The sequence below is a fragment of the Lepidochelys olivacea genome, assembly GCF_965140295.1.
Source record: "Lepidochelys olivacea isolate rLepOli2 genome assembly, chromosome: 10".
In the NCBI taxonomy this organism is placed as follows: Eukaryota; Metazoa; Chordata; order Testudines; family Cheloniidae; genus Lepidochelys; species Lepidochelys olivacea.
In genome coordinates this window covers 4,294,404-4,319,660 of record NC_140420.1, presented here as the reverse complement: position 1 = coordinate 4,319,660, position 25,257 = coordinate 4,294,404, and the positions used below count along the sequence as shown (strand labels likewise).

The 25,257-nt window shown below is 48.8% G+C and overlaps 1 protein-coding gene across 1 annotated transcript in view; it reads left to right on the top strand.

Annotated features, from left to right (window-relative positions):
• Nucleotides 1–3,095: 3,095 nt before the first annotated feature.
• Nucleotides 3,096–25,257, top strand: part of SYNGR3 (synaptogyrin 3) — a 40,227-nt gene continuing 18,065 nt past the window's right edge. The window contains exons 1-2 of the mRNA XM_084641369.1: nucleotides 3,096–3,435; nucleotides 24,793–25,030. Coding sequence (XP_084497495.1) covers nucleotides 3,337–3,435; nucleotides 24,793–25,030 — 337 coding nt within the window. The 5' untranslated portion in view covers nucleotides 3,096–3,336. The remainder of the gene's footprint in view (nucleotides 3,436–24,792; nucleotides 25,031–25,257) is intronic.

Here is a 25,257-nt window from a genome sequence, read left to right as displayed (position 1 = left end):
GTAGACGTACCCATCCATACAACCTCAACTATTTTTAAAAAGGCAACCCGTTCTACATTTGACCCCTAAAGGTCACCATTGGGTGCAGAGGAAGGTTGTGACTTTGGTTTGCAGTTGGATTGAGCAGTGGTGTCGGGAGTGTCGGGATTGCGAGCTGGGAGGAGCATGTAGCATTATCTGAGATTTCTGCTTGGCGTTTATTTGCTGATGCCTTAACTGTTCATTCCTCTGTTCTGAGTGCTGGTGTGGATGGTATCAGCTATAGGCCAGCAACCTTCATCCGTCACGCAGCGTGTGGATTTTTGATTGTGAATTTCCTTGTTTTCTCATTGCACATCGTAAGTTCTGTGGTGACCGACAGGAGCAAAGGGAGAAAGGCGGGGTAACGATAATACTGCCACGTTTCTGCATAACTAGCAGTGTGCGCAGTGTAGCTTGCCACCTGCCTGGCTGTTATCCACCACGGTCACTACAGTGCTGCACACAGCCTTAACTATGGAACTGCTGACGCACCTCCACAATCTCACACTGTCCCACCCGGTGCTCAGGCTCGAACCCTCAGATGGTTTTTACTCTGAGTGTTTTTACTTCTAGTGCACAATTATTAGGTACACGTTCTGATTGACTGATGAGTCACCACCTCTCCGGTGTCAATTAAAAGGTATAATTAGGTCTGTCTTCATCTTTGACTCTGTGCGTGTGTTAAATGTGTTATTGGTTACGCACATCAAACAATAAAGGGTTTTATTTTACAAATAGCACCAGTGTGTGGGAGTGGTGGGGTGAGGCAGAGAGGAAAAACTTTGGCTTTTCAATGGTACATTGTAGGCAGGTATGCTACAGTAAGAATTATACTGAGACTCACCAGTTCAGCTCACACTGGGCTCAGTCCTGTAAAGTGCTGAGTGTCCTCAATTCCCACTCAAGTCAGTTGCAATTTTTGACCAGGACCAATCTGGTTGGTGTCCTAGAAACAAAAGGCTCCAGAGTACCCAACAAATCTTCCTGAGCTGTCTTCTTCCAGCCTTTGAGCCTTTGCCACTTGCTCTGGATCTTTGCTTTTACTTCTTGAGGTCTCTATGGCCCAAATCTTTTCTTCTGTGAAGTCAATGGGAGTTTGCTCATGACTCCAAATGAAGCAGGATCACACGCTACACACATTAATATCTCTGGATTTGTTGTTTGGGGATGGGGATTTTCAAAAGCACTCAAGTGATTTAGGAGCACAAATCCCATGGAAAGCCTTGTGCTCCTAAGTCAGTTGGGCCCCTTTGAACTTTGGGCCCCCCATGGTGACACTGAAAATAAATATTCTGCCAGTCTGCAGTTCTGACACCTTTAGACACCTCGTTGAATATTCTGCACCAGTACAGTGAGCCATGCAGCTGAAGCAAAGGTGCTAGGTGCTAGCCCAGCATTCCCTTAATAGCCATTTATTTTTTACACAGTAAAATGTGATTTCCACTGTGCTGGAACAAAAGGCTGAGTCCTACCCTTCACGCTGGGTGTCAGAAATAGATCTAGAGAGACGATGACTCACCTGTAATCGAGAAAAAGTGAATGGCATCAGAGTGAGATTTAAAAGGTAAATCTTTCTGACTCCATCTGCCAGAAGGAGGGTATCGACCAACCCAAAGGCCCAGGCTGGTTTGGCGGGGAGAGCATAGAGCATGGGTAACGCTTTGCACTATTATAGCATTTGTGCACAAGGATCTCAAAGGGTATCACACATACATGCATGACGTGAGGTTAGGTCAGTAATATTATCCACATTTCTCTGACGGGGAGATTGAGGTGCAGAGAGGTGATGTGGATTGCCCAGGATCAGAAGATGAGTCAGGAACAGAACCCAAGAACTCCTGATCATATGCCTATTCAGGTCAAAAGGGCAGGTGGATTCCTCTCTGTTACTTTTCCTGCTGCTTCTGGCCTGAGCCAAGGGATGATGTCAGAGTTATCATGGCATCAGTATCTATGGAACTGAAATCATCATCCTTGTGTAAGAAAAACTAAATAAGGACATGATCCTGCCGGGGGCGGGGAACTCCCTTTGGAATCAATGGGGTTTTCCCTCCACAGGACCTGTGCCTGATTTCTTTTTCTTCTTCATCCTTTAGTGCAGGGGGAGGGGAGAGAGGGGAGGAATAGCAGGGGGAAGGGGAAGAGACGTCTCCAGTCTAACAGAATCTGTGGCTGGCAAAGGCAGTTTCTCATTTCCTGCAGGAGGAAAACACAAGCTACAGCCCAACTGCCCCTCACTTCCTATTTTTAGGCTAAATAACAGGTACATAGCAGTTTAGTGACTAGAACCCAACCCTCCAGTGTGGAGGAGGGGGTTCCACTGACCCAAGAGCCAGTAAATGCACCTGCAAATGCACCCATCTTAAGCTATCAGTCACACTAGTCCATGCCTGACCCTGTGACCCTTTTCTGCTTTGCATCCGCTCCCCTTAGATATAAACCCAGGGTCCCAGCCACTTTTGTTGGAGCCTTTCACCACTTGGGATGGGTGGGAGGATGGGGAATGCCCCCTCCCAGCGTGGGCTCCGTCATTGCTCCTCACACACATCTTTCCTTCTTTCCAGCTCACCAACAACTGCACTGGGGTGTCTGTTGGTGGCTCTGGGGGAGGCGCTTATCTCTGAGCTGCTTGAGAGGGCAGAAAACTGAAGCTTGGTTTGCTGGGCTTCTGCTATAACTGCAGTTTTGCATGTGTGGGCCACTGTGGAAAGAGGGTGAGAAGGTGGGGTAGCTTTCAAGAAATCAGGAAGCACATTTGCAGAGGAATGGGGGTGGGTAGGGGGTGGTGCTGCTTTTCCCACCTGCATTGCTGCCCTATTTTGCCCTGTGCACCTCCTGGATTACCCTCTTCAAGGCAGTAGCCCCACTGCAACAAGGGGAGGCAGAAAAACAGCAGGCCATTTGCAGGGCATGCAGCCTGAAGCACCCAGTTAGCAAAACAGAAATCCATGCAAAGAGCAGAGCTGGAGATTGTGCAGTAACAAATCCGGGTGCAATGACGAAGAGAAGGATGCACCTGTATGTCCACCCAGCCTCCCCCCGTCCGCCCTCCATGGTACCTCCCACTCTCTAACCCACAGACGAAACCAGACGAGCCCATGCGGCGCGGAAGAGGGGTCGGTGGCAGAGAGGCAGGCTCTGGCTGCACCAGCCGCGGGGCAGGGTCTGTGCGCGAGACACGGGCAGCCGGGCAGGCGGTGGCGCGAGCCCCCCCCCCCCCCCACTCCCTGCTCGCACGCGCCGGCTGGGTCTCTGCTGCACAAGCCAGGAGCCGGGGCGGCAAGGCTCAAGCAAGCAGCCCAGCGCCTGGGGAAGATGGAAGGAGCCTCCTTCGGAGCCGGCCGGGCTGGGGGGGCCGTTGACCCTGTGGATTTCCTCAAGCAGCCTCAGACCATTCTCAGGATAGTGTCCTGGGTAAGGCAGAGCCTCGTCATTTTAAATGGGCGTGTATTTATTTTTCCCTGTGGAGACATTGCTCCCTTGCACCCTCCTTTTCTCTGGCACCCTTCCAGCCTGGCAAGATGGTAAGGCAAAGGGGGCTGCTGGAGTATTAGTAATACCTTGCATGCGTGGCTTTGTTTTGGCTTTTAATTTTTGGTGGCCGAGGTTGTTTGCTTTATTTTGCTAAGGAAGAGGGAGAGGAAATGGGGACTGCGATCAGGAAGGGTGCCAGGGGGAAACGGCTGACCATTTTTTCTCACCAGTTTGTGCTGTGTTTCCTCCCGAAACCCCCATCGAAATAAGAGGAGCAATAGTCACAAATGCTGGGTTTTGTATTATTATTACAGTATTTGCGGAGTGGAAAGATCACTTCTGTTTACCCACGGAAGTGGAAGTCTCTGCCTCCTCTCTGTAAAAAGGAGGGTATTTTTTAGGGCTTTATTTTGCAGCTGTAGATGGGTCATTTTTCATGGTCTCTGTCTTTTCTGATGCTTAAACAAATGGTAGGATGATGAGGAAAATCCTGTAGAAATCGTTGGTCAGAAGACATTTTTCTTCTATACTTCATGATCTAGCCCTACCTAGATCCCTTTGCTAATGCAAAATGATATAATGGTTTGCTGGCTGGCTATTTTTTGTTTTAAATTCCTATTGCCTTGCTGAAAGCACCAGACTGAATATGTTTTCAGGACACCTGCTTTAGAGTGGCTTTGATCTTTGGTGTTCCATGGGCAGCAATATGGAAAGTACGGAAAGAGCTTTGCTTAAATTGATTACGCCAGGAGGTACAAGGGTTAAGGCTGACACTCCACCCATAACTTGCCTCATTTTGCTTAGGTTTTATGTGCTGAGACCTGCAAGCCTGTGCTGATGGCCCTTTGGTGAATTCGGAGCCTCAGGCCGTCTCCTAAAAGACCTTAACCAAAAGCCCACATCACAAAAAGCACCTCTAATGTGGTCCCATTGATGGGAGCCTCAGTAGAGAGGCCAGGGGTTGAGATGGCGGTGGACCCCGTTTTCCAATTTAGAGGCAGAGAGGGTCCTTTTAGGTTCAGGATGAGGTACAGTGGTGTATGGGGGAAGCTTGCACTGCTGTTGCCCTCGCTCTACCTGTTCTGTGGATTGAGGCCTTCAGTGTCCAGAGCAGTCAGTGTGTCATCTTTCCATAAGCACATAAGTAAAACCATTCAAGTGACACGCTTAAGGGCTTTGCTGGGTCAGAGCCGTAACCCATTCTCCCGTACTTTGAGAAAGCATCTGAATGGAGAATGCTGCGTGGACGAAAATGGAGGCCGGTTGCCGGCACGAAACGTCAAGGCAGGTTGTAGATCGGTTCTTTTGTACATGATTGACATGGTGCGTGGCAGTGACATCTTCATAGATGCTTACGATGCATCACCTGGATCCAGCATGGAAGACTTGGGTACTGCAGTTGGGACACAGGAACAGAACACAGAATACGGCATTAAAAAACAGCTCAGAAAAAGTTCCCGCACATGTTCAGTGACTGATTGATCACATAGGAATCTTTGGGAAATTTTAAACCACAAGGGATCTGTCCCAAAGTGAGAAGGAAGGGCCTGAAACTGCCAGCACTTACACGTCAGATTAATTCTAAGCATGTGAGTCACCGCACTTACTTTGAATCTATTCATGTGCTTAAATTTAAGCGCAAGCATAAGTTGTTTTTAGGGTCAAGGGCCTGATCCAAAGCCCATTGAAGTCAAAGGGCATCTTTCAGCTCACTCCAGTGGGCTTTGGATGAAGCTCCAAACACCTGCATGAGTTCATTGAAAAATGCTGCAGGCCACGTTTTCCAAACATAGGCCCTGATTCTGCAAGCTGATCTTTGCAGGGAGCCCTACACAGATCAGCTTGCAGGCTTGGGGCCATTGCTGGTACACATTTGGGTCTTGCTCATAGTGGCCACCTGAAGTGTGCTTCAATCAAATCAGCTTGAATTGGCTTAAAGCCGTGTTTCAGACAACAAGACTCCTGTGTAGATGGACAAATTTCCTTGTGGCCTCGCATGTCCTGATGAGTTAGCCTGGTGCATTTGTTGGGTCTGTTTTCCTCCTGAACGCCAGTCCACTTGTGTGTGGGCAGCCATCAAATCCCATAACATTATTGCATCCTGCAGCCTCAAGAAAGCACATTCACTGTACCTTACATTTTTAAAACATTGTTTGCAGACTTTGTAAGCCCATGCGGTGTGTGAAGGGTACATTCAGAAGACAAAAAGCAGTTTTTGCCTGCAAGATCGTTTCAGCAGTTTTTGCTGCAGTCATACCCCAGATTGCTGGATTTGGGGTATGAAATGCAGCTATCTTGGCATAGAATATTATTTTGATTGTTTATTATTTCCACTGCAGTAGCACTTAGGACCCCCAATAATGGACCAGGATCCTGGGGTTTGCGAGGTGCTGTACAAACCCAGTGCAAAAAGACTGTCCTTGCCCCCAAAGGACTTGTAATCTAAGTAGGAGGAAGAGCAGAGTTTATCTGTTGTTTACTAGGAGTGATTCCTTCTCTTTATACCCCTTAAAGCACGTGTTCCTGTATATTTTTAAGCATGCAGTTAAAGTAATTGGACCACTCCTCCATGATTCAATCCCTTCCAACTGCCCAACCCAATCTCCTCCAGTGTGAAATTGCCCTGACACCAAAGGGTTGGCTACCAGATGCAGTATGGGTTGTTGGATATTTTTGGGTGGGGGCACAGAGGGGAACAGGAGAGTCATTTTACTGTTCATCCAATGTTCGAGCCCAGTTGTGCTTGCTTCTCTCATCAGAGTAGTTTAATTGAAGTCAGTGGAAGCCTTCTTGGGTGCAGCAGAGCAATACAAGACCTACGCATTATGCATCGGGGTTGAGATGGCGGTGATCCTCCACCATTGAAATCAATGGGAGTTTCATTGTTGGTGTCACTGGGAGCAGGCAGGGCCTAACTCCTTCAGTGGGATTCTGGCAGCACAGAGTTATACAAGGGCTGCAGGATTGATCCCTTTGACATTTGGGGGCCTTATTGATGACTATTGACCAGCTCAGAAATCCCCAGTGAAGTTTACGGTTCCAGATAGAATGAAAATGATTTCTTTAAATATACTATAGCATTAATTTCTGAAGAACAAAAAGGTCCTGCCATATGCAGAACTTTCTGAGGATCATATCTGGAAAGCCCCATGAAACTGTTCCTCTTTTGTCTCTTCACTCATGGCTGATACAGCTTGTGAGTCAAGATATGATAACACTTGTTTTTTATGGAGTGAAATGAACTTGGTAGTAAACAGTAGTTCATGCGGTCGCCAGCTCCTTTCTTTTACATCTGTCCTATTATTAATATATACATTTTTAAATTGTTGTATAGTGGAAAACGGGACACTTTCAATTTAATGTAGACATACATTTATGTTTGATGTTTAAACTAAGTTTTAACAAACCTACTCTGAATAGAAAGATTTTGACAAATTCTCTTGAATCTTAGGAATGGGTTTTTCCCCCCTGCTAAGGCTGGAAATACCCAAACACTAGTGCAAGTGTAGGCTTGGAAGGATTCGATTGTTGTCAGTAAACGTTGATAAACATTGATTGCACTGTGCGCACACAAACCAGTGAAAAAATATTTCCATCAGTAATAATCGAAATGTACAGACCGGCAAAGTAAGAAAAATGCTGCTTGAGAACTTCTTAGAATTAAACTCGATAAGTTTATGGAGGAGATGGTATGATGGGATAACATGATTTTGGTAATTAATCGATCTTTAAATATTCATGGTAAATAGGCCTAATGGCCTGTGATGGGATGTTAGATGGGGTGGGATCTGAGTTACTACAGAAAATTCTTTCCTGGGTATCTGGCTGGTGAATCTTGCCCATATGCTCAGGGTTTAGCTGATCGCCATATTTGGGGTCGGGAAGGAATTTTCCTCCAGGGCAGATTGGAAGAGGCCCTGGAGGTTTTTCACCTTCCTCTGTAGCATGGGGCACAGGTCACTTGCTGGAGGATTCTCTGCTCCTTGAAGTCTTTAAACCACGATTTGAGGACTTCAATAGCTCAGACATAGGTGAGAGGTTTTTTGCAGGAGTGGGTGGGTGAGATTCTGTGGCCTGCGTTGTGCAGGAGGTCGGACTAGATGATCATAATGGTCCCTTCTGACCTTAGTATCTATGAATCTATGAATTTGATTTAAGGCAGTTTACTTCATGTATTTTGACATATGATACTGGCAGTTTGTGTTTTGATGGTTATAAAGCTTTAACTCTCTAAATGTCAGTGTCTTCTGTCCTTAAATAATCACTCTGACCCCACCCCATTCTTTGATTCTGCATAATTTCCTGCAACTGTGAAAATTTAAATAGATAAAAATCTACAAAAAGGCTTGAAAATAAACATCAATATTATCCACTGAAATGATAAAAAAATCAAATTCTGCCTTATCTAAGCACGTGTGAACCAGAAAACAAAACTAATTATAAGTGGAAAATGAAGCCGATTGGCCTCTGTGAGACGGGACAACAGAAATAGTGTAAAGGGGGAAAAGAAAATATAATTTTTGAAATTCTTTAATTATTTATAACCTCAGGTCCTGATCCGGCTGCACAGGACCATAGAATGACTGGCTCCCCAGGGTGCTTTGAACGACCATGCTTGCATGGAACCACATAGGCTTCACTTGGGCTCCAGGGCCTGCCAGAGTGGATCTCAATGCAGGAGCAGGGCCTGTGTTGATTAGTAACATAGATAAGGAATTGGATATTTAAAAAAAAATATTTGGGGGCCAGATGCTCATCTGGTGTGAATCATAGAGATATCGGGCTGGAAGGGACCGCGGGAGGTCATCAAGTCCAGCCCCCTGCGTTGAGGAAGTCCCAAGTAAACCTAGACCATCCCTGACAGTGTTTGTCCAACCTGTGTTTAAAAACTGCTAATGATGGGGGTTCCACAGCAATGCACCATCCACCTCTTTGGAGCTTGTTGATTTAAACCAGGGGAGGATCTACCCTGTGACTTTCATATTGACAGCTACCCTTAAATAGTTGGTCCCATTTGTTTTTATTTTCTTAATAAAAGTTAATTTCTAGTTTATGCTGTCGGGTTCAATATAGAAAGCCTTTCCTTTGCAGTGAATTTGCTTGTTTTGGGTTTTTTTTGCAACCCTCTCTACCCTGTTGACAGTGAAACCTGTCATAAGCAACCAGACAGGGGACAGGCCAAAATCAGTTGCTTAACAGAGGTGGAGTAGCATTATAACCGTCTCTATAGTTTCTGAAAAGTGCCTTTGGGTGGCCTTTTCTGACAGTAGGTTGCCTACGCCCGATTATAGCAGACCCTCCCTACTCAGCACAGCAGTTAAGCATGTGCCTAAGTGCTTTGCTGACCTGTGGCCCTAATGAAGAGATCTCTCTACTGGTTTTGCTGTATTAAGGAAAGCAGATGATGCTTTGAATGACAGAAGTTGCTGTCTTTCCCTTCATTCTTAGCTCAAGTTTGTTTTGTTTTGCCAAGGAGAAAGAGGCCAGAGCTGGCTTCTATTTGTGCTCCTGGTACAAGATGTGTCTAGTAGGAAAAAAACCCCATGCCTGGTAGTAGAACAGATGGGCAGCAAAACAAGGAGAATACAGTGCCAGCGTTATTCTTGCCACTGTACTTAAGCGATCTGCTGGGATGTGCTGTCCACATCCTCCCTTCCTAGGGAGTATCACGCAGCCAGAAATGCGGCTTAGGGTGAGCTGCGGGAGGCCAGGAGTGGAAGGTTCGTCATTTTGACTGGGTGGTGGTTTGTTTTTTGCAACATTTGGAAACAAAATTGTTCTAAGTGATTCGGGCTGGAGCTTGCAAACCTTTACTCACCTGAGTAAATCTTGGTAATTCAAAGAGTGCTACTGAAGCTGAACAGATTGGACTGATCACTTGGGGTCATTATCATCATGGCAGATCCCACAAAGATCCTTGCAGATGGTGCGCCACCAGAGCAGCCTCTAGCTAGATCCTTAAGGTGGTCTGGCCGGGCACCTCCTATGAGAGAGCAACAACAGAGGAGAGCCTGGCCCAATTCAGCAAGCTGTTAAATTGCTCCCATTGTCTCCTAGGACACCACTGACTCACAAGGCTCCTTACTTTTTAAATCAAAGACGGTGGGGGAGGGTAAGGATGGTCTTGTGCTTATGATATTCTACTGCAACTCAGAAGTTCTGGGTTCTGTTTCCAGCAGTCCTAGTTTACAGCAGCTGAGCATTTAGCCCCATATTTATGCTAAGTGTTATTAGTGGAATATTAACCTCTGGATTTTTTCTGGTCTTCGTGACTGTTTGGGTAGGACCTCTGGTTTTTCTGTATTAATTCTGTACTTCCTTGTTATGTAGATTACGTGTGGAACTTTACATAATTTAAATATAACTTCTTGGTAATTGAATTATACAGAAGTGCCCTTGTGTCTTAGCTTAAACTGTTACTAAATTCTCTTTTTCCTGTCAGCACTAGTTGGAAATGCAGTCTGCTTGACATGTGCTCAGATTGCGTTACTAGATTAGGAACTTTGAATGGACAGTCAGTTTTTGCCAACATCGTTGCCATATAACAAAACATAAATTTAGCAAGAATTGGTCACGTGTTCATCAATGTGCACCGTTCATGAGCTGATTAGCCGGTTAGACATGCCCTTAAACATATTGCAGTCAGCATCGGCTAACAGCCTCTTCTGTGCCAGGGTCTGGAGTCAAATCTTTGCTTTGTAGTCTTAACCATAGACCCTCTTGAAAGATCTTGCAGCGCATAAAATATCTCTGAGGCTCCACATCCTGCCTGTAAATGCTCCTGAGCCATTCTGGGGTGGGAACTTCCCTAGAAATGGCAACAATAAAGAGGAATAGGAGAGTAACAGGGGGCCTGATCCTCCAAGGGTCTGGGTTCAGGGCACTCAGCACCTAACCAAGAGTGAAATCACCTCTGTGCAGCATGCCAGCACAATGCACCACTTAAGACCAGGGTTTAAGTGGAACTGAAATGGTGCATAGGCCAGGGCCAGGGCCATTGTATTGGCCCTCTGCAAGGGGTGAATTTTATTCTGAAATGCCCAGCACTTTGCAGGATCGGACCCATTAGATAACTGTGCTGTGTCATCCCTACCAAAGGCCCAGTGTTGCTGGGTATCTCCTATCAGGTGTTGTCCGAACGTGATCGAGGGTGCTCAGCACCCTACAAGAAGGGCTCAGCTCCTTCCTGGGTCAGGTCTTCTGCAAGGGAAGAGTCTGAGGATAAGACTGGAAAAAACCCCACTCCAAGCTCAAGAATCACAGACACGTTTTCTGTTATTATTGTTATGATTATAATTTATTATTTGTGTTACGGCCGCGCCTGGGCGCCCTAATCATGGACCAGCATTAGGCGCTGTACAAACAGAGAACAAAGAGAGAGTCCCTGCCCCAAAGAGCTTCCAATCTAAATGTAAGGCAAGAAGCAGCTGGTGGAGCGAGACAGACTGATAGGGAGCACAAGGAAACAATGAGCCAGCACTGGTCAGCATGATGTGCAGTGATTTAGCACATCAGTGACCCAACCATATTTCTCTGCAAGATTTACACACAAAATCAGTGGTGGGAATGTGCCCAAAATGCGCAGTCTACTCACCTTGGCCTCTGTGGTAGTGTTCACATAACTGAGCCAGCAACTGAGAGGTGGTTTTCTTAATGAAATATTCTAGGCCTTTCTAGTATAATCTGGACTAGTTCTTTTTTGAAATCTCAACAAATGCATGAAGATAGCCCCACACTCACCGCTCCTGAAGGACAGATGGTGCACATTTTGATCTTCGTACCAGAGCCTTGATACTATGGGGATGGGAACCTTAGCAATGAATATATCAGTTAATAATAGCAAACATACCAGGTCTAAACCCTGCCTTTACATGCGTGCCTAGGGCTCACAAGGACATTGGTGGGTGGAACACGTGTCTTTGTAGACAGAATTTAGCTTTACATTTAATCCCTGCAGACAAATTTTGTTTCTCTCCACTAATATAATATAATCTGGGCCTCACCCGGCAGCCCTGAGACAGGCAGAATTCTCAGGATCAGGCCCTATATATACAAACCAGGAATGTCCTAAATGCATGGTTGTCCATGCATGATCATCCCCTCCCAGGAGAGGAGGCTGCTGAGGTGGTGGAGGGAAAGAGTCTTTTGCGGCGCGTTCCCCAGACTATTCCATTGGGAGCTCCTGGGTTGGCCCCAGCCCCACAGGATGAACATGGCCCGAAACCCTGCAGCTCCTTGGGGATTCTGCTCCCTGAGGCTCCCTGCCTCCTTCTAGCTCCCAGGAGGGAAGGAAGGAACTGCACCTGCCAGCACTTTCCCACCAGCGTTTGCCCCACTGGGAGGAGTCATTGCCATCTGGGGTAGACATGCACATGCTAGCTCCGATCAAACTAACAAATAGCAGCCTGGCCGCGTCAGCTCAGGCTAGCTGCCCGAGTGCGTACGTCAGACAGCACTGCGCTCAGGTGGCGGGCTCAAGCCACCTCCTGCATGGCCATGCTGCTATTTTAGGTCACTAGCTCAATCACTGCTAGTGCAGGTATTTCTACCCAAGTTGCCTTCCAGCTGCTATGGAGACACATCCTGTGCGCAAGTCCCACTCTGCAGGGAAAGGCCACGGGGAAATTAGCTGGCATTAGCTTCTACACAGAACTGGGGAGGGCGGATGGTCCAGGTGTCCCTGTCTGCTGCCTAGTCCAGCCCCTCCCGGCACCTCTCCACGGAGCCTGGAACAGGGAGGGGATGGTGCTGCAGAGGCGGATGGCCTTCTCACGTGGGGTGGGCATAGCCAAGCATGGTGGTTGCCCTCCGTGCATGGATCTTGGAAGGATAAGTGGGCTCCAGAACAGGAGTGGGTAGCCAGCTACAGTATATGGGCCAGATTCTGGTGCCATCCCTGGCCCCTCTGGGCCACTGTAGTGGCCTGCAGGGGTTAGAACTGTGCTGGAAGCGGCTGGGGAAGGCTTCCCCGCCCCTGCCATATGCTCTATGCTCTTCCCCTCCTCCCCACAAGTCCTGGCCCAGGAGACATGCTGAGACTGGGTCTGTGTTGGGAGAGGAAGGAGGAGTCTCCACAGCACACCTCGCAGTGGATATTCTGGGCTGCGCCAGCCATGGGAAGATCTTCGGAGGCTGTTACTAACTGGAGTATTCCCAAGGCACCTCTGATTTAGCTCGGGGCCCTTCCAGTCCCCAGAGCTGCCCACAGTACTCAGGGTGCAAAACTGACTTAAAGTCACCGGGTCACCTTTGCCCCCTCTCCTCCTGGTCTCTTCCTCAACCTGCGTCATTGATGCTTGCAAGAAATGCTGATGGCAAAGCTAACTGTACTGAGCCCTTTTCCTCCGCAGATCTCAAAGGGCATTAGAAAGATGCTAGGCATCTTTATCACCCGTTTTACAGATGGGGAAACTGAGGCACAGAGCACAGCAGTGACTTGACTGAGGTCACGTAGCAGGTCAGTGACAGAGCTGGGAGTAGAACCCTGGGGTCCTTGTTCCTACTCTGGTGCCATAGCCCCCAGCTGGAATAAAAAGTTCCTGAGAACTGAATAAAAGCTAAAGTAAGGACGTCGGGCTCAGCTGCAACCTGAGTATCGATTGTTCCTGGCTCAGAGAACACAGCGATCCTTGGGCATGGTGGGGTGATGGAGGCGCTGCATCTTCCTCCCACTCCATCCTGAACTTGATTGATTGTGAGTAGAGATGGTGTTGCATGCCAGGACAGGGTACGGAGGTCAGCACAAGGCTTATGTCTCTTAAATCCACTTAGTCCCAGGCTAGAGGGCTGGAGCCTTGGACTGGCTCTCTGCACCGGGGTGAGTTTCACCCAGTGGGGTGTGAGATCAGCAATGTTGGTGTGTCCCTGTACTTAGCTGCAGTGGGGCCAGTTCGAGGTGGAATGTCTATCTTAACTCTGAATTTCCTCGCTGTTAATGTGTCACAACACTGACTTTACTGCAGTTTTTTTGAGTGTTCAAGGTCATTTATCAAAGATTTAAAAACGAGTTTGCACAATCAGCTCCCCACATAAGAGAGAGTTACAATGCAACACCCTCTGGTACCTGTCATCTTTGGTACCTGTCACCCCAGACAGCATAGGATGCCGCAGTAGTGAAAGCATCATCACCCCCTGAGATGACTGATGTTCTTAGTTTCCACCTTTGAGCATCTCTGGATTTTCCTGGTAACTGGTTGGACTCAAATTGTGAAGCTCTTAACCACAAACATTTATAATGTCTGAGACTTTACCCACCGTTGACACCTCTGGGGTGGGACGTGCAAAGTATCTAAGAATCCCTAGCAGCACTACACAACAGGAAGTGGAGAATAACCGTGCTTCACTAAAACTACAGAGAAAATTTTGGGTTGCAGAGTATTATGCAGCTTGGAACCAGGCAGGGACATGAAGGCTAACAACCCTACTCTAAAGGCTTGGCCTCCCTCGGAGAAAAGGTGCCAACGTGGTGAAATCCTAGGGTAGATGAGGCAATTGTAGATTTCCAGCTTCGTGTCTCACCCAAGGGATGGCACCTCTATCACCAAGTGCTCCTGGGCCATTGGTTTGGTTCCGACCCAGAGAGAAGAACGCCACCTGTGGAATCAGCAACCACCTTCCACAGCTCTCGGCATTTCTCCTACAATTCTGCCACCCGGCTTCTGACTCAGCCCCCTTCTGCTTCGTGTGTGAGAGCCGGCAGGATTGGGGCACGAGGTCTGGAGCCAATCTGCAGCCGGTGACCGCCTGCACAGGTGGCGAGGTGAACATGAGCTAACGGGGGCTGCCAAACAGCTTCTCAACCTCCACAGTCAGCCAAAGCGAGTGTGACTTCACTGAGTCTCCTGTCAGGGCAGTCCTTTAACAATCTGCCCTCTCAGCTGGATGCCTGCCAGGCTTGGCCAGTCACCTCTGCCTCCCCTCCAGTGCTGGGAGGGGTACAGGCAGATCTCTGGTGTTTCTTGCTAACCTGGGGCCAGCACGTACCCTGTTAGGAGCTGCACTCTGTCAAGCTCCCCTGGAGTTATTAAGGGTTGCCCAGTTACTGCACAGCACAGGATACGACCGTAGGGTCAAGCGGCGTGAGCAGCTGTCTGTGGGAAGGGGCCCTGTGTAGAACGGCTCGTGGGGCAGGAAAGGAAAACGTGAGTTTGGGCCGGGAAATGTCCGAAATGCGCAGCTGGGTTGTGAGGCATTGGCACTGTGAATGCTAATGAAACCTCTGAACGGCTGCCAGCCCCAGCCTTGCGCTCTCTGATACCCAGATTTCCCCAGGGGAGCTGTCCAGATCCAGCATCCTCTGTTACCCCAACGCTTCCATGCCCACTGCCCAGGCCCAGCATCCCCTGGTGCCGCTGCCAAGATTCCCACCACACTCCCCGTGACGTATGTGCAGTGACTTTACATCGGGGTACCGGGCAACCAGCCCTCATTACACAGCTAAGTGTCTGTGGCATTAGTGCAGCCTGAGTTGTATTAGCCACGTGCACACAGGCGGACTCTGTACAGCTTAATGGGTGCCATGGCTAGTGTGTTTGCTTTATGAATTATTACCCCTCGTCCTCTTCCCCCTGTGGGTGCGCCACTCACACTCCTCTGAAGTTTGTGTCTCATGGGACAAGAACAGGGAAGAAAAATCTCCTGGCTCCCATCCCCTGCCATTCACGTGGAGCACAGTTGAATACTGGGAAATAAACAAATGGGGTCTGCAATCAGATCTGCGCTAGGCAGGACTCCACCTCTGCCTGTTGTGACTAATACTGAATGTCAGGAGTCAAGGGTGAGCGACCTGAGCACAAGACTGGAAGCCAGGAGCTCCTGGGCTCGAATCTCACTTCTGTGACCAGTGCCACTGTAGCCTTGGGTAAGTAATTTAACCTCAGGAAAAATCTGCACAGTGGCGCTACGGGACAGAGTTCACCCCTGTGCAGAGGCCATAGGCTGCGTACTGGCTCACTGACAGCAGACTTTGTCCCCCTCTGTTTCCATTTCCCCATCTGGAAACTGGGGATAATACCGAACCAGCTAAGGGCCTGAGGGCCAAAGAATGTGTGTAAAAGCACATGGAGGATGCAAAAACCCTGTAGAAGAACGGGTGTGCTGGATACATGCTAATTCACCCAGCAGACACATCCATGGGCTAAGTATCCCAGTGTTCTTTTCACCTTGGCTATTGGCAGCTGAAGGGTGCACTGGCTGCATGGCCATTTGGGATATGGAAGCTCTCTGTGCTGTGGGCAGGGCCTCACCCAAGATGATGGGTATTATATTAATTAGGGTAGCTATGATTTGTGCCAGACACAAGCAGGGTGCTTGGCACTGCCCAATAAACCAAAGGAAAGACAGTCCGTGCCCTCAGGAGTTTACAGTCATGGACAGCAGGATGCACTCTGAAAGCCAGAAGTGGGGAGAATTTAGGCCACCATTTTTCCAAAATGACTAGTGATTTCGGGTACCCAACCAGAAAGTGCTGAGCATCCATTCTCTGGAAACCAGGGCCTTTATGGTGTCTCAAATCTCAGACTTTTTATTTTTTCTCTGCATGTTCGTGATAATTCTCTGATGATCACTGTGGGCAAAGCTGCTGTTGGATTGAGCGGCTTGGGAAAGGCCGTTGTTTTTTTGGGGATTTTCCTTTGTTTATTTATTTTTAATCATGTGATGGTGGTGGGGTTTTTTCAAAAACTTTTTCAACCAGGAGCTGGAAAATGAAAAAAATTTTGATTTTCTAAAATGATTTTTTTTGATAAAACGTTTTACCAAACCCCGAACTGTTTTACCTCGAATTTCAGTGTACATTTTCAACCCGAATGAAGTTTTTCTGTGAAGAATTTTGGTTTTGGTTGAAAAAAAAAAATGGTTTTGATGAGAACATTTCAGCCAGCTCTGCTTTTGGAGCATAGCTTTCAGACGCATACACTTGAATTTGTTTTTTTAGCCATATGAGAGGAAACTGCACGTACAAGGCACTGTCCGCATTCCCTAGCATGAAATTAGTAACACCCAGGAGCGGCTTGGATTCCTGGGCAATTGCTGACTGAGCTGGCGTGCAGGGAATGTCACTCATGATGCCTGAAACACTGATGCAGCCTCCCCATCCTTCCCTGCTGGTGCTCAGTGCACATCCCTGCACAAGGTAACCCTGAAGATACGCAGTCACTTAAGGAATCTTGACATAGATAGGAAGAAAGGAGCTGAATGGATGATGTTGGAGAGTAGCCTCATCTGTGCCTGATTGTCTCCATAAACCATCCATCCATGTGACTAGCACGGAGGGCAGCAGCGAGACCGCCGGCGATTGGCTGAGTAGGTGCTGGTCGCAGATGTTAGGGCTGGTGCTTGCTCATCTGCTTTAACACAGGCAGCCTGTTCTTCCGTACGTTGGATTTTGCAGAGGTTGCCAGCCCTGGAAGGTGAAGTCCTGCAAAATGGGTGCTGCCCGGCCAGCAAAGTGCAGACTCAGCCGTGACTTGGAGAAAGCCCTTCAAAATGGTGGTGGTGGGGGGTGTGCTTGGACTCTGTGGCCCTGTTAGTTCTCGGCCTTCTCTCGTGGCCAGTAGTGTGCAGGGACTGTGGCAGGGATGAACTCCCTGAGGAGATTACAATCTAGGCCATGAATCCTGAACCCCTCTCACCTTTGCAGGCAGAACAGGCCCTGGGGCAGCAGATGGTGTGGAGGGAAGCTTGCCTTGCCTCTGTCCTTGCTGTCCATGGTTTGTAGGAAAATGAAGGCCTCCAGTCTTCTAGGCCATCAATCCAGCCCCTTTCACCAGTGCTAAACCCAAGGGGCATGGCACAGAATGGTACCCAGTGTCTTTTTTCTCTGTTCAGCACCCTGCTCACTGATGGCACTGGATATAAATCCTAAATGATAACAACGTGCTCATCGGCCACGCCTGGCCAACATGGATGCCAATTGCTGCTACTCGGGCAGGAGGTTTCAGTGGCACTGGTATTCTGGGTACTGGCCTGAGGCCCACCAAAGCCACGCCATCCGGGCCATCTGAAGGATGGTAGCAGCTGCAAGCAGCATTCAGTCAGCTCGCTCCTTCTGGTTGCTTGCAAGTCACTCCTGAGCGTCTCTGCTCATGAAGCTGGGGCTCGTGGCAGAGCTCTGGATTCGCAGTGGGGGTGTGGGACTGAACGTCAGCTCCAAGGCGCCAAGGCCCAGAGGCCCCATGACCAGGCACCCTTGGTGGAAAGTGAGTGGGTTTGAGAGCACAGCACAACCCCTTTCCCCCAGAACTTGGCCATGCCTCCAGCCCCTCCACTCCGCGTGCCCCAGCTTTGCAGCCAGATGTGGCAAGCGTGTTGGTGGGAGGGCGCCGGTGAGGGCTCTCCCAGGGGGATTGTGCTGTCTCACAGCCCCGTCATCCTTGGGGAGCCTCAGGGAGTGAATTTAGTACTTGTAAGTGGAGAGGCAATATGGTCTAGTGAATAGGACTCCGCACTGGGGGTCAGGAGGGCTGGGTTCCATTCCTGACTCTCTCACTGGATTGCTGGGTGGTCTTGGGCATTTCCCCTCTCGCCTCTTATCTGTGAGACTGTCAGCTGTCCCGGCTAGTGATTGACTCTTACTGCCTGAATATACAACATCTACCCCAGGGAGGGCCTGAATTCATTTGGGGCCTGCCTGCTCCACCACAGATTTCCAAGTGTACAAATCACATAGGCCCAGATCCTCAAAGGTATTTAGGCACATAACTGCCACTGATTTCAGTGGGACTTTGAGGATCTGAGCCTAAGTCTCTCTCCCATCTGTACCATGGGGATAATAATACCTCCCTCCTGGGGTGGGGGCGGGGGCATGAGGATAAATATGTTAAAAGTTGTGAGGTGCTCAGATATTCCAGTAGATAGAGATGTGCCAGCATAGCACAAATAATAATAATCACAAAGGTGAGGTGCTAATCAGCTGTCCTCTGCAGGCAAGCTCATGAGGAATTCAAGCTGTAATTAGGAGGCCACGTTGGTAAGAACTCATTAACCACATGATGAAAGTAGCCCTGAATTGTTAGTATTATCTTATTTTGGGGGGACAGTGTGGTGAAAACTGTTATATTTTAAAAAAAACAAACAGATCTCCTCCCCAGCGTTATTGGCCACATCCTGAGATGACTGAAACTGGAAGGGTTTTAAAAATGGAATTTACTTCTTTTGGATCCCTTTCCCCTTGGACAGTGATACGTTCATCATCAGTCAACGTCCCTTTGGTGTACAGTGAGATATTCAGACCCATTCTCATGCGCTATCCTAATGGTGCAATGTCTGAGTCACAAAGGCTGCAGGGGAGGTTTATTTGTTTAAAAAAAACCGGACACATTGCTACTGGAATTTAAAGTAAATCGGTGAATTTTTAAAAATGATCTTGGGCAAAATTTCCAGAAGCACCTAAGTGACTTAGAAACCTACATCTTCAGAAGTGACTTAGGTACTTAGCAGCATAAGCCTTGGGCTCCCAAGTCACTTGGCACGTCTGAAAATTTTACCCGTTAGCTTCTAAGATTCCAGTCCAGTGCCCATTGGGAATCTTTCTGTTGATGCTGGATCAGCCCTATAGCTGCATGTTGGGTTGGATTTGACCAGAGGCCCTTTTAAAGTCCAGCATGCTCAGTTGCAATGCAATAGCTGCATGTTTCAAGTGCTGGAGGGAGTCCTCATTTCACTGCTCACGTACCAGGGCTGTGGCTCTAAAAGTTCATGACAGCTTGCTTACAGAGTTGTGCACTGGGCATATTATACGCTGAGCTGGCATGTCTCATTTTAAGCAGACAATTCGTAAAATACTAAAACTCCAGGAGCTATGATTAGACAGTTAATAGCACGAAGGAGAAATCCAGGTTGTTATTCCTGGAAGGACTAAGTAAGACAGTAAAGTGAAATGCTAGGCACACAGCGCTATCCGCTGATCTGCCAGCAAAATAATCCTGTGAAATCAGATGTTCTCATTTATTCATGCTGTCCAGGCTAACATTATTTTTGTCAGGGCCTGTTTTTTAAATGCTGCTGGTATTTCCGAAGGCAAACAACAACTTTACATTATTTATGAACAGATTTTTACAACTGCTGGGATTACAGCTGTTGCCAATGTGGAGCGAGAATTATGATTGCTGGGGATTTTCTTTCAACGCAGCATATTTCTGTTTTGCGTGGTGGTGTTCCCATCGCGCTGTGACAACCCAGTGCTCCACAAAGGAGATTGCTATCTGGGCAGTATGTGCAAGCAAAAGCGAATGAGGCAGGATTCAATAGTCTTTAAGGCTGATGCTCAGAGTCAAGGTAGGGCCACGGTTGGCGCGTGGAGCAGTGGAGATTGATTGAGCAGGATCTGATCATCTCACACATGACGGAGAATAGAAGAGAACAAGGAGGGGCAAGGAGGACTCGCTGGTTTATAGCCCAAGCCAAAACTGCAGGCCCAGACACCCCCGGGTTTTGAGGGGTTGAGAATCTGCATGTGAATTATGCAGCTGGCTGTTATCTATTTTTTCATACAACGCACAGTCATCCTATGAAACTCCTTGCCAGAGGATGGTATGAAGGCCAAAACTATAACAGGGTTCAAAAAAGAACTAGATAAGTTCATGGCAGATAGGTCCATCAATGGCTATTAGCCAGGATGGGCAGGGATGGTGTCCCTAGCCTCTGTTTGCCAGAAGCTGGAAATGAGCGACAGGGAATGGATCACTTGATGATTACCTGTTCTGTTCATTCCCTCTGGGGCACCTGGCATTGGCCTCTGTTGGAAGACAGGATACTTGGTTAGATGAACCATTAGTCTGACCCAGTATGGCTGTTTTTATGATCTGTGCTGTGGGTTGAACCAAACATCCCAAATGTGCTGAGGATTGAGACCCAGATCCAAAGTTCACAATCCCACCTCTGATTTTAACTCTTGCCTTCCCAGGAGGATGTGATTTGAGGAAGCTGAATCATTGTTTGGGCGCACAGGGGATCTGAATAGCAGCATGTGCTCTCAGCTTCCACTCTTGGTGATTCCTTACCCCCAGCCAGCTGGGGACCAGCCACCGGAGAACTTGGTCTCATCGGTAGATCAGGCCCAAGAAAACAGGAGCCCTGGGGCGAGTAATGGGGAGGCAGGGTTGACAGTGGTGTGAGGAGTCTTATTCACTCAGGGGGCCGGAGCAGGAGCTGGGAGGGAGATGGAGCGCATGTTGGGGTGGAGCATTGTGAGAGAAGCTAAAGAACAAGGGTTCACACCACATTTCCCTGTCGCCACAGAGTTTATGGAGGAGTGTGAGAGATGGACTTTCAGAGCTGGCAGAAGCACAAGGAGGAAGCTTTGTGCCTGGGTTGTTAGGGGGATGATAACTCAGTCACCTCTCTGCAAGGCCCCTGATGTGCTTTGGCCTGAGCCCTCAGTTATTCACCTGCCTATCGAAAGCATCAGCTCTTTGGCCTATTGTTGCTGGGGCTTATAGAGAGTTCTGACCAGCCTCACAGGGGCCACCAGGTCATCTGAAAAGCAGGCAGCCAGGAACCTGCATGTCCATCTCCTGTAGGTGTCACAAGGTATGGAAAGCATCTCATCCAGACAGATGGATAGAGGCTGTGAAGGCAGGTCCTGTAGGTTCAGGGCTGGATTGTCCAGGAATGGGACTGCTCGCATTCCTGGGTACCAAAATCTCACAAGGCTTCATTGTGTCACAGCACTGAGGCATGATGCGATGGCCTTTACCCTCAGCATCATGGCTACATTTTCAGAAAGCATCATCACGCTGCACCGCCGCTTCGTGACACAGTTGCCAGGACATAAATGACATGACGTCCCCTTGGGACACCCTGGGGAGCGGCACACGCTTGAGGCAAACAGGCCATGGCTGCTGTGTGTGTCCTGAATTTAAAGCATGGGTGGTTAAATGAACCTGCCACCATTGATTGAGCTCTGAGATTAATTAATTAAATTAAAAATCAAAACCAAGCTCCCAGCCCCGTTTCCACAGCGGGGAAGCTGGGGTTCTGATCCATTTGGAGCAAGGGGAATGGGATGGTCCAGTGCATTCTTCACATACTCTACTAGCCTGCATGTCCAGGGCTTGAGCCTTTGTTCATGGACGTCAGGGGCAAAGCGCCCATGAAAGTTCAGGGCACTGCTGTATGTGTGAATAGTGCTCTGTCTCAGGAGACGATTTTTGCTGGCACTAGCCATTGTTTATTTCAACTTGCACCTTCTTTAGGAAGAAATCCACTAACGTTATCACGTCACTCCCCTGCACAGGCTGCTGGGATGGCTCCAGACCCACCTCTCTGCTGTCACCTCCAGTTTGGGGGAGATTATGGAGACCTTCTGAGACCTGCCCGCTAACGAGACGCTCGCATTTGTGACGAGCTTCTGAAAGAACAAGCCCTGTCCCAGTTTAAAGCACATCCAGGAAAGGGTCCTCTTGTGAGGTGGGTGGGAATGGTGTCTAGAGCTGACTAAGGAAAGGTCCACTGGCCATTGCTCAGGTGAAATGACACTTACCAAGAGTTAGCTGCCCCTTTGAGTATTGTATATGTGACTTTACCGCACTGTATTTAAAACACAGACACTGGGGTTCTCTAGGCAGTTGGCTCATAAGTAAAGGCCTGATTTTGTTCACATTTTCCCCCCGTTTTGCTCTGCTGGAACTGCATTGTCTGCAGCGGAGTTAGACCTGATCTCCACTGGCACAATCCTGAGAAAGGACTGCTGGCTTCGGCCTGACTTTAGGACCCGATCCTGTAACCTTGACTCAAATCGCGAGGCTCGTCTTGTTTGCCCAGAAACTTGAAAATTGGGATTATAATTATTGGGGTGGAAAATGGTCAGAGGGGGAGGGGTTGGGGGGGTTGTCTTCTGTTGCTGGGTTTTCAAATGGCATCACATGCGCCTAGAACATATGGGTGGGTAACAATGTGAGTATTTCCCCAATAAATGGAGATAAGCTATCCTTCCTCACCTTAGTAGCCCCATTGACTCCTGAGAATATTCGCTGCAGGACTGGACCCTTATTAATTTCTTCTAGCCTGCTGCACAGACTACCAAGTGTATGTGTCCAAGGGGTTGTGGGTCAGTGGGACAGAACCGAATGTTGCCGTAGAACAATGTCATACAACAGCAAACCAACCAACCAATCACGTAACAGATGTTAGTCCTGTCACTTAGTCCACCAGCGCTGAGCACGGTGTAAGATCCTGGACAGAACAGAATAGGATTTGTGGTAGGCGGGTTGATTTGTTGGAGAAGGACAGCTATTTGAAACCTGCTCCGAGGTTTGGAGTGTCAGATCAGTCATGGGGGAGCTGGGTTAGGGGCCAGAGTGCAGGTGAATCGGTCAAGGGGACACGATATTATCATGACCATGGTTGTGGTCATTCTCTCTGTCTCAACTACTTTATAATGTGTCATTGCTACCAGAAAGGCCACGAGGCCTCCAGGCCAACAGCTTCAGCATCACTAGTTGCTTTCTTAGAAGCTAGGGAATTTGAGCCACAACATACCAGGAGCCCTGGAGTTGCCTTTGCTCTCAAGTTAAGCTCTGTCTCTGCCTCCTGCTGCATCCTTATGAGCCAGCGGGGCACTGAAACAGACAAGGATCCTGCGCATTGGCAGTGACGAGACAAGATTAGACATTAACAGCTTGAACGAAGGGCACTGGCAGGCCTTGCTTTGCTCCCCACTGGCAGCACTGAAATCGAAACCACAGTGCAGCGCTGTCTAGGCAAAGACAGGCGAGGCTTTGAAGTGCCTTGTAATGGAGTTGGCCTCATGGATACCCCTTGTCACTTTGGTTTCGTGCTGTGTAACCCTAACATGCAGCAGGTAGCAGTCACCAGGGGTGTCCACACACACTTAGGCCACGATGCTTTCCTGCCTGCCAGGACAAGGAATGTGGCCTGGAATCTGCAGGGATTCCGGGCATCTGCACAGGGACAGGGGTTTCTGCACTACTCTCCCCGGCCCCAGTTGTCTTCTGGGATGGGAGCGTGACTCCTGGAGGAGCCACTGATTATCTGGCAGTACCTGCCTCCCGCTGTTCTGGGTGGAAGGTGTGGAGCCAGAAAATGCAGAAGCGAATGCAACAATGAGCAGTACTGATGTCAGTGGGGAAGAATGCAGGAAGCCGGCAGGTTCAAAGTGAGTCATGCCTGGTAGAGTAGCCAACTCTGGCTCCATCCCCGGACCCTATCCAGCCGCGTTCTACCCCATCTTGCAGAGACCCAACCCTTGAGCCCGTTGAATTAAATTCATCCCATGCAGAAGGGCCGCACGAGGCCTGTGCACTGAGTGTGAGACTTAAGTGGTGCATAGGCCTCTTTGCTGGTTCTATTCCCCCTTATGTGCACTATCCCCATACAAGAAATCAGCTGTGTCCTTGAGAGCCCTGCAGTGACCCTAGTGTGTCTGCTGGGAAGGGGAAGGGCAGTTACTTGACCACTCCCTGTTGGACAGCAGGAGAAATGGCTTTTTTAAAGTAATTCCTCAGTGAAGGTCATTGCAAAGGAGTTTGATCCTGGTAGATCCGAGCAGAGCAGGAGGCACCATGCAAGCTCTCCCCTCCACCCAGAAGCTCTGCTGTCCCACTTCAGTCCTGATCTGCCACACCCCTAATATCCTGTTCCAGGGCCCTTCCCAAGCAGCACCTGCCAATCCCCCGGCAGCTTTGCAAACCATTAGGGACCAGAGGGAGGCCAGCAAACCGGTCTCACTTTTGTCCTTCAGCTGGTTGCAAGCCAGGTCTCCAGATACAGATTTATCCCCATGCGGTCTCCATTCCCAGCAGTGCTTAGCATCACATTGACCGGTCCTTCACTTAGGGCATGACCATGACTCTCCTTCCTGGCACCCGCTGAACTTCCCTTGGGCTTTCCCTGTCTGCTCCTCTCTCATCTTCTCCATGCGCCTTTAGGCTTTTTCGGGAGCAATGTGTTTGGCAATTCAATTATTCTCTGTAACTTCATTTCTCTCCAGTCCCTAGTGACTCAGGGCAGTTTATTGAGCGCAGTCTGACAGCTGAGAGTGATGCAGGCAAAAAGGCCGGGCTTGGACCTGGGTGATCTGTTCTCCCTCTGCCTGGTGTGGATCGAGAAGAGCGTCCCCTAAAATGCTTTGCAAACCAACTTACTGCAAAGCAAAGACGAAATCGCTATTATGGAGGAAGCCCATTGGTTTTAAACCACCAACCAGCGAAGTGTAGGGATCCCTCTAATGAGTGTCACGTTGCCATGGAATCAAATGGAAGACTGAGTCCAATTATCTTGCTGTGAGAAAACAGAGTTCAGTGTAAACAGCTGCCAGCTGTGCTTTCCCCTTCCCAGGTCTTCTCCATCGTGGTGTTCGGCTCCATCGTCAATGAGGGCTACGTCAACGAGGGCAAGGATGCAGAACTCAGGTGCGTGTTCAGAAAGAACGAGGATGCCTGCAACTACAGCATCGCCATCGGCATCATTGCCTTCTTCGCCTGCATCTTCTTCTTTGTCATCGACCTCTACTTCCAGCAGATCAGCAGCGTGAAGGACCGGAAACGGGTTGTCCTGCTGGACCTGGGGTTTTCAGGTATGCCATCAGGTGGGCTGCGTGGGCAGTGGAGGTTGCCCAGGGCTGGATTAAGGCAATCCGAGGCACTGGGCACACCAAGATATAGAGGCCCCCCTTTGCTCTGCCCCTCAATTGAAGTGGCAAGGGCAGCAGTATGGGGTCCCATTTTCTCCCTCCGGCTGTGACAACAGGACCCCCTACCCTCTGAAGCAATAAAGGTGACAGCAAGAGGGTCCCTGTAATTA